A 16,405-nucleotide genomic window follows, 5' to 3' on the forward strand; every position below is an offset into this window, starting at 1 on the left:
TTGGAAAATGGCTGCAATGAAACAAAGAGTGAAAAATTTAAAGGGGTCTGAATACTTTCCGTACCCACTGTATGTTATGTAATGTTTTTGCCTGTTTAATTTATTGGGCAATAAAGACAGATTTCTGTTAACAAAACGTTTTTCTGAACATCAATGACATTCAAAACAATAACTGAAACAGACATAAGGCACCATGTGTGTGTATACACATGTGTATTGCAAATAGACCTAAGAACATCTGCATTTGCACCACCAAAGTGAACATAAAATAACTATAAAATGTATAAATTCAAATGACAACGGTTGTCAAAACTCACACAATTGACATAGACCCACTTGCAGACGGCATCTTGGAAGTTTGTGATCAATACTGTATGGTGATGTAACTAAGTGTTGTCCCATTTCATATGGGTATGTTTTCACCCTTACGACTTGGTTTCAAGGGCTAGGGGTAAGGGGTAGAGGTAAGATGGGATTCAGCCTAACCGTCCATAGACAGAACTTTCCATTATTTGAATGCTGTCACATTTGTGTCATGACAATAAGCTGCTAAGATTAACTGTAACCTATCACGCCTGGTTATGTGGTTTGACTGTGCATAGTAAAAATGACAGTTTACCTCTGCAGGTGTAAAGATAGCACATAGACCCCCTGCAGAGAGACCCCCCCACCCCACCCCCCCACCCACACACACACACACACACCCAGGTTTTTCAACGGCAGAGGCAAACACAGACAAAAAACGATGAGAAAGCCCGCAGTGGCGTGTTTTTTGTTTTTTTCACATCTCTCGCTGACTGAACAGCCAACACCTCAGCGATCACGCCGCAGCGGCAATATCAATGCCAAAACTGCTTTGATCAACAAAAACCTCCCAAAGTGGATAAGCACGGTGGCAGTAACAGCAGAGATCCTGAATGCTCAGCAGAACAAAGAATAACAATAACACAGGGAAAGCAAATTTGATGTGATAATAAAAAATGCAATGAAAAAGGGGGCAGCTATACAATAAGATTTGGTCTACTAGGCTAGAGCTGCAGCTAGTGACCATGTTCATCATCGATTAATCTGCTGATTATTTTCTCAATGAATCTGCTAATCACATGGTTTATAAAATGTCATAAAATGTGAAAAATCAATATCTGGAGGAAACGTTTTTTAAATTGCTTGTATTCTTAAACAGTCAAACCAACAGATCTTCAATTAACTAAACAAAAAACTGATTGAGAAGGCAGATTTGCTGTGTGTCATAGAACTAATGGATTACTTGTGTCATTTTGAAACCACACAAGGAAATGAAACCCCATATCTTCTGGTGCTGTTGCCATTATCTTACCCAAAGATAGACATAAATAACACCAGAAATCACACATAACACAGTGCCAAATACTTTCCCTGGAAAATGATTTACCTGGAAGGCAATTACTAGGTGCAATCCAATATGAAAGAGCTCCATCAACTCAAAGTCATGACTCTACAAAAAAGTATTAACAATAATGTGTGAAAAAGAGCATGACAAGTTGAGAACTGAGAGCCTAAATTGGCATCTTACATGAGTTTGTTTTGTCCGATATCTATTCTCTACCTAAGTATATTTACAGTAGTTTGCAATTAGGTGAACAGCAATTCTTTACATATGAGATGCAGGTATCTGTAAATATTTCGTATTTTTGCTTGATAAATTACCTAAACTAGTATTATCATATAATAAATTTAACTTTGATTAGCTTCTTGTACTTCTTCTATTTATTCCAAACTACTACAGCAGTAGACATAAAACACAACTGGATGTTCCCAGAGATCTGATGTCAAGCATCACATGTTTACGATTTCACGGACTAGTTAAAAGGCTGAGTCACTGTTGTGTGCCATGAAGCAGCGATAGTAGAATACCATGTATTCAGATATAACTCTCAGGCTGGGCCGTGCTGCCAGGAGCCCTGGTGTGCGTGGTGATGCGGTTATTGTCACAACTACGGTGCAAACATGTTGCTTCATGCCTACAACTCATCAAAAAGGCAAGCACTCTTCTCGCCCAGCAGATGTCTCAATTACAGCGGCATCACCCCCTTGGCTCCGCCATCCCTCCATTCAACCTTCCTGTCTGGGTGTAATTCATCAGGGCGGGGTGGCCTCCATTAGCGCTCCTCCACAGGGACAGCGCAGCCTCCAAAGCACAGCACTCAGGGAGCGCACTGGGGCCCCGCACTTTACCCTAACAGCTTCATCAACTCTCCATCCCCTTGAGCCGGACACAAACACTCACACCAAACACAAAAACACACACAACCTCTGGAGGGCCCAATTAGCAGCCGCCATCACCTGTAATTCAATAACAACACTGCCTTTCAGCCTCAGCAGCTCTCTCTTTCACCCGACCGTGCAAGGTTTTAAGAAAAAAGACAACTCCTATCAATATCAACGAACAAATCTAAATCTACACTGACAGTTTTGTTAATGGATTGGAATAGACCTGGATATTATGTTTGCAAGCAAGAGGTGTCTTCCACCTCCTCTGCCTTTTTTACAAGCCTTGCTCAATACACACCCCATCAAGCCAACAGGACACAGGATGGAGAAGAGACACAGAGAGAGAGAATCCACACTGCACATCCCTGCTCAGCTTCTAATCAAATCCTCTGTTCCATTTCCGTTACTCACCCTCTGTCCTGCATGCTAAAAGAGAGGAAAAAACAAAGAGGCTGCCGCTCTGTCTCTGCCCAGGTATGAAATGAATATAACATAACAATAAATTCAGAGAAACTGCAAATAGAACGTAAATAGAACCACAGCTAAGTGGTGCGTCGTTTACAGTCCAATCATTTTGAGATGGGCCACACACATTATTTCATATCTGAGCAAATCGAATGATGTTAGCAACACTGCCCATGAGCGGATCAATCAGTGCCCTGCAATTAATGATTATTTTTTTAAATAGTGAAAAATGTGCATCTAATTTTCCCAAGCCCAAGTTGACATCTTCATCTATTTGACCAAAACTCAGAAAACAATGAGGAAAAAGTGTTGGGTTTAACGGTTCTCTAAGCGATGTTGGGGGACATTACTTGTTGTTGAAGTATTTAAAAAAAAAATCAAGACTAGCTCGCCCCTCCTTCCTTCTCATCCCGTCCCCTCCTTCTGTGCGGAAGAGGGGCGACTGCAGAAGGAAGGGGGGTGACGGCAGTCCACTTGGTGTCTGTATCACAGGTGATAGCAACCAGCAGAGACGTGTCTATAAACTCTAAATACCTCGTTGATTCGTTTTGTCGGGGGCTTTTTCGGCTTCAACTCCAAAATGTTGCCATATTTGCGCAGTTTTAGTTTTTCTTTAAGACTAACCCAGCCATGTCTCATCTCCTTACCCCAAAAAAGTGCATGAACTTTGTAGTGAACAAACACAACGTGTGCTGTTCCACCTCCCCCATCCCCAACTGAAGTTGGATCTCCTGTTTCTGGTCTTAACGCGGCAGTAAATTACGCACGACCTGTCAGCCAATAGCGGCTCACTTAGTCTGTTATTTTACAGATATAACATTTATGTAATATATAATCACATTGTGATGCTTATTACTAATGCAAAATAAGTTAGATTCAGAGCTGTGCCGCCGTCGGCACTGAATGCTGATGTAGGATCCTATATGGATACTGAGTCCCGGCCCCTCCTTACCCACCTGTCCATCGCTCATGATTTATGTCTCCTGACACCGCTGAGGCTGTTGGGAGGTTGGTTGCCTCCCCTGCTCCTACTTTAGCTTTATTCAATCAAAATTGATTTGGAAGCTTCCAATAATTCGTTGGTTTTATGTAGCTTTGGTTCCTCAAAGCTCGCTCTGGCTCTTTTAGCTATTTTAAAACACAATGTGCCTATGAAAATAATCAGAATCCTGTGAAGAGACAATTGAGTATAAAACTCTTTAAAAGGTATAAAGAGTACAACTTTAGTAAATATGCAGTGCTATTGTAGATAGAGATGTTCCGATACCATATTTTACCTCCCGATACCGATTCCGATACTTGAGCTGTGGGTCTCGGCCGATACCGAGTACAGACACCAGTGTGTTTAAAAAAAAAAAAAAAAATCATGCTGCACATGCATGACTGTGATATTATTATCATTGTGGTAAGGCCTGGCTCAGATTTAACACTTTGTAAAACATGAATTAATACAGCAAATGGAAGTCATTTATTTTTAAATAGAACAGTATAAAATTTAAAGTGCAGCGACAATATTGTAAAATGCATCACTCACACTTCTCTGTGACAGTAGTCCTTCATGCACCCCCAGTTGGAGAGTATGTGTGGAGCACCGCAAACTTAGTACATCCATCTCGTCCTTGGCTTTCTTCTCGTTGCTAGCGTTGTCGCGCAAAACAACATGAACGTTGGACTTTGGGATTTTCCACTTTACTAGCATCCCCTCAATTGCTTCGGCAATTAATGTGCCAGTAAGTGACCCTTGGAAATCGGTGGCGTGAAGCACGAGGGGTAAATTTTGACTCTCTGTCCACCCACTTAGCAAAGACATGGGCCAAACGTCGGAGCGCTAAATGTCCGTGGTAAAGCTGACTGCATGCACGTTTTTCAGCATACACGAAACGTGTTCCCTAACTGTCTCGTATAATTTGGGTAGCGCAGTTCCGGAGATATATTTACAACCTGGCAAACTGCATGTCGCTGTCTTACCAGTGGGAACATCCACTGTAAAGTACTGCCAAACTGCCAACATGATGCGCTAACGTTAGCTTGTTTTAAGGAGGCGTTAGGTGATCAATTTTTCTTCGCCCCTCTAAAACAGCAGCGCAACTATTTTAAGAGCGGCGAAGAAGAACTGTGTCACAGTTAACGGAGCTAACCAGTTAATAGATTCCTATTTATAATAGTTTATGTGGTATCGGATCGGTACCTGAACTGCAGTACTCGCCGATACCGATGCCAGCATTTTCGGCAGTATCGGAGGTATTTCCGATACTGGTATCGGAATCGGAACATCTCTAATTGTAGATTATATTTATTTTCCAATAGTAACCTGGTCATGACAGCACAGACTGTAGAAATCTAACCAATTCCATTATAATAGTCTTAAAACATTGGTTTCCAATTCATAAGTGACAAGATCACTAATTACAGTGAATTGCACTTACTTTCAACAAGTGACTTAACTTGAATTGTCTTCCTAAACCCCAAAATGTTCCTCACAACTGAGAAGTGAAAACTAGAAAATGTTTACGATTTTTGCTTGAACAATTACAAAAATATAAATTATTTTTCTGGCAATAAACTAATCAGTAATTCAACGTTTAAGCTCTGTATTATTCTGTGACTGAATGACACACACGGCTACTGAGATGAACAATGTTTCAGTACAGGGACAAACACAGAGGTTGTAATGCTGGGCTTTAACTTTCTACTGTTTCACTTTTCTTTTCTTTTTTCCATTTTATTAATCTCCTCCTCTCTTCTCAGCACCACATTTATTTTAGATTATTTTTTGGGGCATTTTTAGGCCTTTATTTTATAGGACAGCTGAAGAAAAAGGGGAGAGAGAGTGAGAATGACATGCAGGAAAGGCTGTAGGACAGAGTTGAACCCAAGGCCGCTGCGTACTCTATAAACTTCTATATATGAGCGCACGCTCTACCAGGTGAGCAACACATGCGCCCTCAGCATTACGCTTCTTTTTGTTTCTGCTTCCCTACACCTGTTTGTTTTTTGGTTTACCTTAGAGGTGTGTCCCAGTTTTAATTGGAAGCGAATAAAAGCGGGAAGCCTATCACAGGCACTGCACTTCAATGACAACGTGCGTGGGATTACGGCTAGACTTAGTCTCTACTGTAAAACATCCGTGGCTGTGGTTTGGTGTAGTGCCTGGAGGCCTACAACAGCTTTGGGCTGAGTTTTCAATGATTTCTTCTGAGCTCAAAGGAGCCGGTCTGTTCTGCTTCTCAGGCAGTGGGAGAAAAAAAGAGAATGGTAGGGGATGGTAGGATATGCAAATTGTAGCACCACCAAAGGAGAGGGAAAGGAGTTTCCCACCGGCTGAGTGCGAAAGAGTGCTCCCCCCATCCACACAGGACTTTGAATGGGACTCTTTCTTTGGACACACACTGGCCTGAATGCACACACCACACCCACACAATCCTACCACACGTATAAACATATAAAAAATTAAATCACATTCATTAAATACAGGTGCAAATGCATTAATAGATCCACGGTGTGAGTTGGGATGCTTAAAGTTTTAGCTGCTAGCTGTTCAGGGAGCCTTTTGAATACATAAATATTCAGATGCTTTAATGGGAACGATAAAAGGCCACAGCAGAGCAGGTTACTCGTGGAAATGGCTTAGGCCACATTTAAGAAATGTGATAATACTGTAAGAGTTTTGGCAGTTCCTCTGAGATTATATGCACCAGTGGCCCTGGAGGTGGATTTCAGTTCTGGTTCCACATTTGGTTTTGTTTTGAGCGTAGGTGGCAGTGAGCAAACTCTGTCTTCATGACATTAATTTGAAATGGCATTGTGAGTTCCGAACAGGATTTGGCTTCACCTTATTATTTTAATTCATCAAAGCAGACTATAAAGGAACTGGATTTTTCTTTCTTCCACTCTTTGGAGCTCTTCCTTCTTAGCATGGCACATATCTGTGACGGGTTACATTTTTCGGGGCACAATCAGTTTTAACTGTGAATGTATTTAATTAATTTACAAGGACAAATGGCAGCAATTTACTTTCAAATCATTCAGAAAGCTCTTCTGTGATCTGACATTATGGTGAACATTTTTAATGTATTGGAGTCTTGGATGTGTGACAAGACCCATTTCTGCAGCCTAAACATGGATCAAGTATTGGATTATAATGCCAGCCAACTACAAAGTGGAGATTTTACGCAAAAATATAATTCCCATGTGTGCTTTAGGGTAATCTTTACACAGCACACAGAGAAAATATGCCAAGCACTGAAACTGTACTAGGCATCTTTGTGCATCTTCACTGCCACAGTGCTTCTTAGCACATGTGGCTCATGTGTTTTTCTAACACAGCTCAAGGGCTGCTCCATTGACCTTTGACCTGTGAAAAGACGGCGAGGGTGGGGTGGTGGGAGCTATCTTCCAAGACCTACTTTGTTACCACTGGTGATGCAAACAACTTTGAGTGTTAAGTTTCAGAAGCCACATTGCCACGTTTCAGATTTATTTAGCCTCGTTGGCGCAGTTTAGCCTGAATGACACAATTTGTTGCTCTCGGTTTCATATCAAATTAGAGGGCAGCATGCCATTTCCTGTCCGCCTCGACTATAAATAGTGCTCATGTTGAGTGTGCATTGCAGTGGGCTTATCACACCTGCATGGCAACAGGCATGTCTGTGCTGGCTAATGTTTGTAAGCATTTGTTGTAGGATTCAGGCTACTTTCTTCTGTTTATTTTGTAGGCTACTTAGTTATACAATAATAATGAAAGTTGACCAAACATTATCCAGACTCTCTGACTCTTTTTAATCGGGGGGGGGGGGGGCGTGTATATTGTTTAAACACACTTAAAGATGATGCGTATGCCTTTTATTAGGCTGTATTTAGTCATCTACCTCAACTTTCCATCCCCGATCTGTCAAGGTGCCTCTATCGGCCGACGTCATCTAATTGAAACGCAACAGCGTCAGCGGGAACCGCTGATTTTTTTCTCCAACCATGTTAATGCATGTAAATCCAAACAAGCAGGTCTCTGTTGTTATGCAAAGCCAGGGGGAAAGTGGCATTTTACCACCTTGATGTTAACCCAAAACACATACTCTCTCTTGTGCGCGTGCACACACACACACACACACACACACACACACACACACACACACACACACACACACACACACACACACACACACACACACTCAACCACACTACTCAATTAGTCACAGCAGCAGCATCAGTAGCCCTGACGCACCTCCCCCTCTGGACCATAAAAGGCAATGGGAGGGGTAATGCTGACACGCTAAAGACATCCTGTAGTGCTTTGTCATTCCACAGGCCTTTATTGCAAGGGAAACAACGAGGGCACACACACACACACACATACACAGCTCCAGGCTCTTTAGCACAAGGATAAAGTAACATGGATGGCCAATGTTCATGGATCAATTAGCAGCTCACTGTTGAAAACAACCACCTCTAATAGCACACAGGACCATTTCCATCTGACTCCTTAAAAACACACCAAAGGCTCACATGTTGTGCATAAATGTTCACATTACATTAAAATATATAAGGTAAGGTAAAAAAAAAAAAGTAGTCCTTCGTAAAATAAATAACTTTTGATAAACATAATAGCATGTTGGATAATAACATCTATTATTTGTTATCAGACTAAGAGTGTAGTCTACAGCCAGGCCTGTTCCACAGAAATGCTAAATAATATCATAGGGGCAGGACCCTCCCATGACTCCTCTGCTCTGTAGACAGCTGTTACTGGGGCACCTATCGTTCACACAAAGAGTCCTTTACCGGTCTGTGATTGTACGTTGCCACGATGTACCATGGTCTATAAGCTTAGTTGTAGGGCCATGCAAGAAAACATGCTATATGTGAGAACGTTGTTGAATATCGCGATAATGATATTGCTTGCGGTATATAAACCGGTATTTAAATGTACTCAGTTCTACCTTTCTGCTGCTTTCCTTATTCTTTTAAAATACAACAAACTGCTTGTTGAATTCAAAACAAATCATTTCCAACATTCTTTTATTGAAAATTTGAAAACTGTATTGAATATAAAAGACACCACTTAAAAAAGAATGACGCAATGTGCAGTTTTATAATGATTTCTACTCTGTTTTCTTAAAACTTACACAAAAAATCTTTTATGTGTCTATTGTGTCAATGTGTACTGTATATTGCGCCTGATATTGAGATGACAAGTAAAAAACAATATAATGTGCAGACCTAGTTCTTCTTAGATGATGCAAAGCTTGCCTGCACATCAAGCAAGGCATTACAGCCTCAACATCTAGAGAGGAGTGCTGATTAAATACCAGACACACACTCAGAGAAAATGCTACTCATCTCAGCGCATCAAACAACAGCCAGCTGATCAAAGAGCATATCACCAAAGAGACCAGAGTATTCCCTTAAAATAGTCATCCAACGCATGTTTATATAAAAAAATGTCTGTTTCCCTGACCTGATAAAATGTACAAGCCGTCAGTGAACAGCGTCAATGAAAGCTCTGATAAACACTACACTTGTCTGTTGATGCGCCACCGTCACATCTAGTGAAAATGCTCCAAACGTACTGTCCATCTGCAATTTAAACAAGCGACTCGCTTTAGGATTATTATAAAGTATTAAAAACATTGTAGCACAGCATCCGCTTTAGAACCGGCACCGGCACCAAAACAGAAAAGCTCCATAGCACTAATGGCGATTTTCCACTGCGTGGTATCTACTCGACTCGCCTCGGGTCTACTCGCTTTTTTTGGTTTTCCATTACGAAAAAAAGTCCCTGGGACCTGCTACCAGGTACTTTTTTTAGTACTACCTCAGTCGAGGTTCCAAGCGAGCCGAGGCGAGCCCAAAAGGTGACGTGGAAACCTGCAGACTACTGGTTGGTCGTCACTTATGACTGCGTTTTTAGCAAACAAGAGTGTGGAGTGTGTTTTCAGAACAAACGGGACATTTAAAACAAATGAAGCCGGACACCGACAGATTATCCACTTTCTGCCCTATTCTCACTTTTCAACGGTTCGGGCTACTAGCGGCTTCATGTCGTTTCCAATATTGCACACTGTTACTTTAAAAAACAAGACAAAATATATAACAAAAGTTTTTGTTTAGCTTTTCAAGTAGTGCATCAAACCCTCCCAAACTTCCCTGTCTTCTTCCTCTGCACCCCGTGACAGTGTCCCCCCGGCTCTGCTGGCCCAGATGCATCCCAGTCGTTGTCATAAGCCTGTCCGTGACTCTCATAAAGATTATACGAAGACCAGCAGGTCAGAGCCAGAGATTTCACCGGTCGGACGTCACACACCAGACGGTCTGCAGCGGCGGTTTTGCAAAGCGTGAATGCTCTGAAACACAAACAGTACACAGCAAACATGTTGGTGTGTAATCATGGTTGCTAACGTTCATGTACTTTATATAGCGAATAGTAAATACTGACTGCGACGCTGAACACATGCAAATTTTAGCTAACGTTACCAGGAAACTTAACTTACCCTTTTGTGTCGGCGAAGAACAGTCATGTCGACGTCTGAACTCCGTCAGTATTCCCAAACTACTGTTTTTTTTAGCGGTGATTTTTGTCGCTTCCTTCAGCTTCTTTTGAAACAAAACATTTCTTCTGGCTGCGGCGAGTAGCCGACGTGCTGTTGTGACCCGCGCTGAAAATTACGTCATCACGCGTTGCTATAGTGACCAGCCACGCTGAGGCTTTACTCAATCTGCACTGGAAAACGGAAGTATAATGGGCCGAGGCGGGCCGAGGCGGGCCGAGGCGAGCCGAGGCAAGCTGTTACCAGCAGTGGAAAAACGCCATAAGAGAGGCCAAAAACTCCAAAGGGAAGTTTTCAGCCTCTCTTAGTGCTATGGAGCATTTCTGTTTTCTAAGTGGATCACCGTTTTTGTCTATGCACACATTGACATGTGTCAATGTTGGATTCAACTTTGGAAATAGTTTGAGAAAGGAAATGTGTTAATCATGTGTTGAGCCTTAAGGATGCACATAACACACAATTTGGTGAGACTGGAGAAAACCAAATATCACAAGATCTTTTACCAAATACCTTAATGTTGATACTGCAACATATACTACTATACTGGTGCTTTCATCAAATATTTACACAATGAGATTTTTGATAAGTATTGTGGATATTATGACTAAGTGGGTAAAGGCTAATAATAGAACAGTTAAAACTTTCTGGTAAGTTCAGAAAATGACATCACTTGCCTTTAAAACCAGGAAAAGAGACCACTTATGCCATATTACGATATCCAAAATCTAATACAATGTATTGTGTCGTATCACGATATTGACATATTGGCCAGCTTTAAGACTGAATTTACATGTACAGGTAAAGGCCTGGGCCCTGGCAGGCTTGGAGGTATGAGCAGTTCATGCTGCTGTGTTTATCCTAGCAAGGTATGTTAACACCAGGCTGCATTCCTCTAGTCCTTAAATTGCTGTGTAAGATTACAGCCCAGCTGAGAGCGCGCACACACACACACAAACACGGAGCACTTTGGGGCAAGAGGAAAGGCGTTGGATGACAAAGCCACTACCAAAGTGGCAGTAGCAACATGGAGGACCAACATCTGCCATTTGCAGAAGAACTGCAGAGCACCGACATACGGAGCTAAGGACAAGTTCACCACAGACCTAAAATAAAAACAATTTCCCCATTTCTCCTCTTATTTTTTCTTTGCAAGAATGTCAGTATATAATGACTCTAAAGCACAGGAATAACTGTTTCATGTACTATGCATGCTGCTACAACTCCCTCAAATCTAAAGTCTAACGTGTAAGTTTCCCTAGCTCAATGGGCCTTTTTCCCCAAAGGCCCATTCTGAACCAGGGAAAACCCCAGCCCCAGTCCAGTTTGATTAATTATTATGCTATATGGTATAGGTTAGCTGGCTTGTCAGCACTCATTATTTTCCTTTGGCGCTGGCTAAAACCTCTTTTGGGGGCGCCATCACTTTCTCTATGCAGTAAAAAAAACAGCTTTATTTGCAAAGTGTTTAATTTAGGCATAAACAAGTACAGAAAGAAAACAGTTGAAGCTGATGAGGCTCACTGCAGGCATGTAGCCCAATGACACTGTACATTTACTGGCTTTTATAGCAGCGGGTTTACAGTGGCGTGGCCTGGTAGGAAATCTTCTCTGTTAAGACACAGAGCAAGGCCCAGTGACTGTCAGCCAGCATTAACAGCAGGCAGTCTAGGGTAAGATGTTTAGATAGGGGAGAACAATGTCAATGTCATATAAACTTGGGTGGCGCACAAAATCAGCACACACACCTGACTATGAGTCCCCTCCCAAGCAAACTGGCTCATTATGAATGAGATCATAACTACAGGAAATGACAAAATAAAAAAAAGGTTTTATAGGTATGAAGAGATGGATGTTAACACCTGATTGCCAGCACTCATGCATTAAAAACATTGAACTACTGCACCAAAGAGAATTTTTATCTTAAATGACCTGAACTGGAAGTAGATTTATTTTCTGCCTTTAACAAGCAGGAACTGCCAATCGTCTCATCCTGATAACAATCTGCTAAGGATTTTGTTAACGGTTCTGGTTCACTAAAACATAAGTGTGCAATGTGTAACTAAAACCACACAGTAAAATTCAATGCCAACTCTGACACTGTGGTTTGGAGAGAATCAGTGGTAGGTATGAGTGTGCCCTTCACACATATATTGTTTATGACGCTCAACTGGTACTGACCATGTACACTACAGCTGTCAGTCTTCCTTAATATAAATAATATAAATCTTTGTCGAATGTGATGTCATTTGGGTGCCACTGTACAAATCGGTGTAATGTTTTGCCTTATAACCTTGTCACACCCTTATCCATAATAATAAACAAGATTCAGTTAAACTCTCAAGTCAGGAGAGGAGATGGGTCCCTGGGATATGTGAAGTGTGAGGAGAGCTTAAACTTAATCCATTATTGTAGGGTATAAATTGGCTATTTTGTTAATCAATAAGTTGTTTGTCATTTCCAATGCAATAAAGCAAAACATTCTATGGTTACTGTTTCTCAAATGGGAGGATTTGCTGCTTTAAAACTGTTGGTCTTGGAATTTGGCATTTTAACTATCAGACATTTTAAATAATTTTGGGGAAAATGCGTGATTAATTGGTTTAAAAAGTCATTTAAATGTGTACTGTGAAATTGTAAATATTATTATAGCCCAATATCATAAATCACAAATTTGCCTCAGAGGGCTGAAATGTGTCTAACATCATCTGAAGAATAAAAATTATTATGAGAAAAGGCCCATCTACAGTCTGTTTTCTCACATTATAATACATTTGTCCACTGTAAGACTGGCATTTCTGTGCACATATGTGCACTGTTAAAAACAAATGAAAGCTTTTTGTGACAGTGAAGTGTAGTTGATGTACCAGCATTGATGTTTGCTACATCATGGTGATGACACACTGAGGTCATGGCCTGTTAGCACAGGCTAATGTTCAGAAGGAAAATCCAAAGCAGTAAGCAGTGAGTCTGTGTCATGTGGGATGAACTAATACAAAAGGCTCTGTTTGAATTATATTGGTGGGGAAATGAAAGGGAGCAGGAGCCGCAGATGAGTTCTACTTGCAGCAGATGGGAGCGGTGCGCACTAAATCACACCACATTTTGCCATCTTGATTGCGCGCCCCGTTACACGGACGCGCTCCTTTCACATTGTAATCCCATTTAACGTTATATCTTTGGGAATTAAAAGGAAACGAGACATTCAGGGATATTCCTATCAAGTATCAAAAGCTTTATACTGCATGGATTTCACGGGGGTAAAGCTGTTTAAATACACCTTTATAAGGTGTTGCATCACCTTGCGTATACCTGGCTGTCTCCGGTCCAGGAAAAAAAGCAGCAACCCCGCCTTCACTGCAGTAATGGTACTGAGTGACCGCCATTACCAGCGCCCAGGAAATTGTATAACGAATTACCGCAACACAATAGATGGAAACGAGAGGTTTAACGGTGAGCCATGTAAAGCGCTGTTACTGCACACAGTTTGGGGGGATAACAGCAATGACCACCTTGTGCACCACTCGTCTGCTGTGCACACTCACACAAAGCTGCGGAGTGCACTCGACCAAACAGGGCCACCGATCCACACAACAAAAAAACACATATAAATAGGTTGAGATAAAACATGCACAAGTAGGTCAGAAATGCTTTTCGGTGAGATACATCGTGCGAGAATGAAAGACAGGCGAGCATCCATGCCGCCGAGCTGGCACGGAACACGGTTAAAAACACAACTACAAAAAAATCATCTCTACCTGCACAAGTTGACATTTGGAGCGGTTTTTCCTGGCTCCTCACGAGACACTGAGCCTTTAGGAAACGGCGAGCAGATACTGTTCCGTGAACGGTCGGGAGCCGCAGGTGTTATTTCTGTTTATTTCTAGGCCATTTGTCAGCCCCGTTATCCGCGTTCAGGTAAACATGATGATGATGGTGGTGGTGATGATAATGGCTCCTGTACGGACGCACAGAGTCACCGTCGTGTCGTCAGCAGGAGAAAAAAAAGGTGCTTTCCGGCCCCTCGGCTCACACACAGTAAATGCCTCATAACGGTGTTTCAAAATATATAAATAAATGGGTTTACTTTAGTTATTGGCTAACACGATGTAAGAGGGGGGAATACAGGTAAGACACCGTCCAATAAGGGACTCTAAAGGGTTGTGTCAATTTAAAGTTAACAGCCCACACTTAAAATCTATTTTGATATCCTTTACTTCTTAACGGGTGGACTCAAAAATACTCTCACTGTGTGGAAAGACGCATCCCACAAACATCTATTCTGAGATAATGTGTACGATATAATAGAGATAAACACCCTACAGGTGATAATAAACGTAGCCTATTAAAACTATATCACAGCAGATACCACTAAGTAAAATCAAGAAAATAGAATGCCAACACTCACAATCAAATACCCTGTACTATAAATCCATGTGACGAAGTGACGCGAAACCTCTGCTTAGAAACTAAAAAAATACATTCCCTTATATGCCCAAAATGCAGTCAAAAATAACATCTGTTTTGAGCATTTTTTTATGGTTCACAACACCGAATTTACATATGCAAAAAGCAACAGTCGAAAACAGAAAATAGGGGCAATTTGCAATACAGGTAACATAAAACTCACACCGAATAACAAAAAATGCTAAATAAATCAAGCTAAACTGGTCCAGGCAATGAGGAAATGCATGCATAACGATACATTTGGCAGATTCTACTTGACGAGGATTAACCAAACAGTTTCCACTCTTACCTCAACTGAGGGGACATGTGCTGTTGCAGTTGTGGCAGGGAGGGTTGAACTGGAGATAAAATAAACATCCCATCTCTTTTGCCGTCACCGGAGCAGAAGTGAACCAGACCAAACCCCATGCAAAAAAAAACAGGCATTCAACGCAACAGCACGGTTTCCCATCCGGACATGAAAACATACAGATTAAGTTTATTTATTTTGAACAAGAGGGAGAAACTGCACCGTCCTGGGCCGAGTGAGTAGCAAGTTAGCATGAAACTAACCCCGCAACAACCTCGCCCTAAAATCATACACTAAACTACAAACTGCGCTGAACGGGCCACGTTGTTATGTGAAAGCCCCGCAACCTGCCGCCAAGTGCTGCAATGGGTTGAAAAGTGGTCGAAAAGTGCAGAAACAAAGAGAGCAAAAGTAAAAAAAACAACAACAACTAATAACACAGCCGAGCCAACTAACAAGCGCTCCTCGGGTTGTTATAGCCCAACTGACGGATAACGGTTCACTCTGTCAGGCGGACCTATGTACCGCTAGGCGGAGAGAGAAGCAAACCAGGTATAACGGTACACCACCACACTGGTATATGAACACCCAAAAACTCCCGAAACGTGGTCCAACTCACTCCCAACAAGTCTTTCGAAGGAGTTTACCGAGTAAAAAGCTCGTCGGCTGCCAGCCCTGCTCGCCCAGTGGGTCACGGAGGAGTTTGGACTTACCGCTGCTCCTCTTCGGGTTCGCCTGTTTTCTGCGCTTACACCTGGGGCCATCCGCCATGATCCTCTCGCTGAGTCTGAAGCGCAGCCGCACGTCAGTCACCTCCTCCCTCCTCCCTCCTCCTGTCTCCCCCTCCTCTTCCTCACCCCTCCCTTCTCCTGTCCGCTTTACGACGTCACCTTCCCCTTGAAAAACACCTGGTTTGCGACACACTGGCCCACTTTTACGGCATCACCTTCTTAAACACCTCAGCACAGGGCCCCTCCTACTGGCCGCACATGGGTGTGTTTGTGTGTGTGTGTTCTCTGATAGTTGTTTCCAAACGGTGGTCCTACCGCTTTAACAGGATCGTCCCGGGAATCCCACTCGCGCTGCTGCTCCTGACTGCTGGAGAAATGAAAATTATAACAGTGAGGTGTTTCTCCAGAGGTGGAAATATATCTCAAGAGTATAGCTGAAGGGAAAAATTAAAGTTATCAATATTCACAGAATATTGCCTACTTAAGTAGCTAAACACAGCAATTCTGCACTGTAGCCTAGGGTCTAAGGCTACCGGTTAGAAGTTAAAGCCCTGAAATTAAAGTGTTACCTATTATACCTACTTATTATAACCAAAATGTAGGCCTTGTTAATACAAAAAAACATCCCCTGTAAGTGTAACTATTGGATTTTTATGGCTGAT

At 42.0% G+C, this 16,405-nt stretch overlaps 1 protein-coding gene across 3 annotated transcripts in view; it reads right to left on the bottom strand.

The window, feature by feature from the left end:
- The window catches only part of LOC117953608 (zinc finger E-box-binding homeobox 1-like), an 82,726-nt gene extending 66,856 nt beyond the window's left edge, over nt 1–15,870 (bottom strand). For 2 of the 3 annotated variants that reach the window (XM_034886784.1, XM_034886782.1), the window contains exon 1: nt 15,726–15,870. In XM_034886784.1, the coding sequence (XP_034742675.1) occupies nt 15,726–15,783 (58 nt within the window). In that variant the 5' untranslated portion in view covers nt 15,784–15,870. Of the gene's footprint in view, nt 1–14,014; nt 14,298–15,725 lie in introns of those variants that run through there. The other variant, XM_034886783.1, reaches the window with a different exon arrangement.
- Nucleotides 15,871–16,405: the final 535 nt, after the last annotated feature.

This window comes from Etheostoma cragini, chromosome 12 (assembly GCF_013103735.1).
Source record: "Etheostoma cragini isolate CJK2018 chromosome 12, CSU_Ecrag_1.0, whole genome shotgun sequence".
Taxonomy (NCBI): Eukaryota; Metazoa; Chordata; class Actinopteri; order Perciformes; family Percidae; genus Etheostoma; species Etheostoma cragini.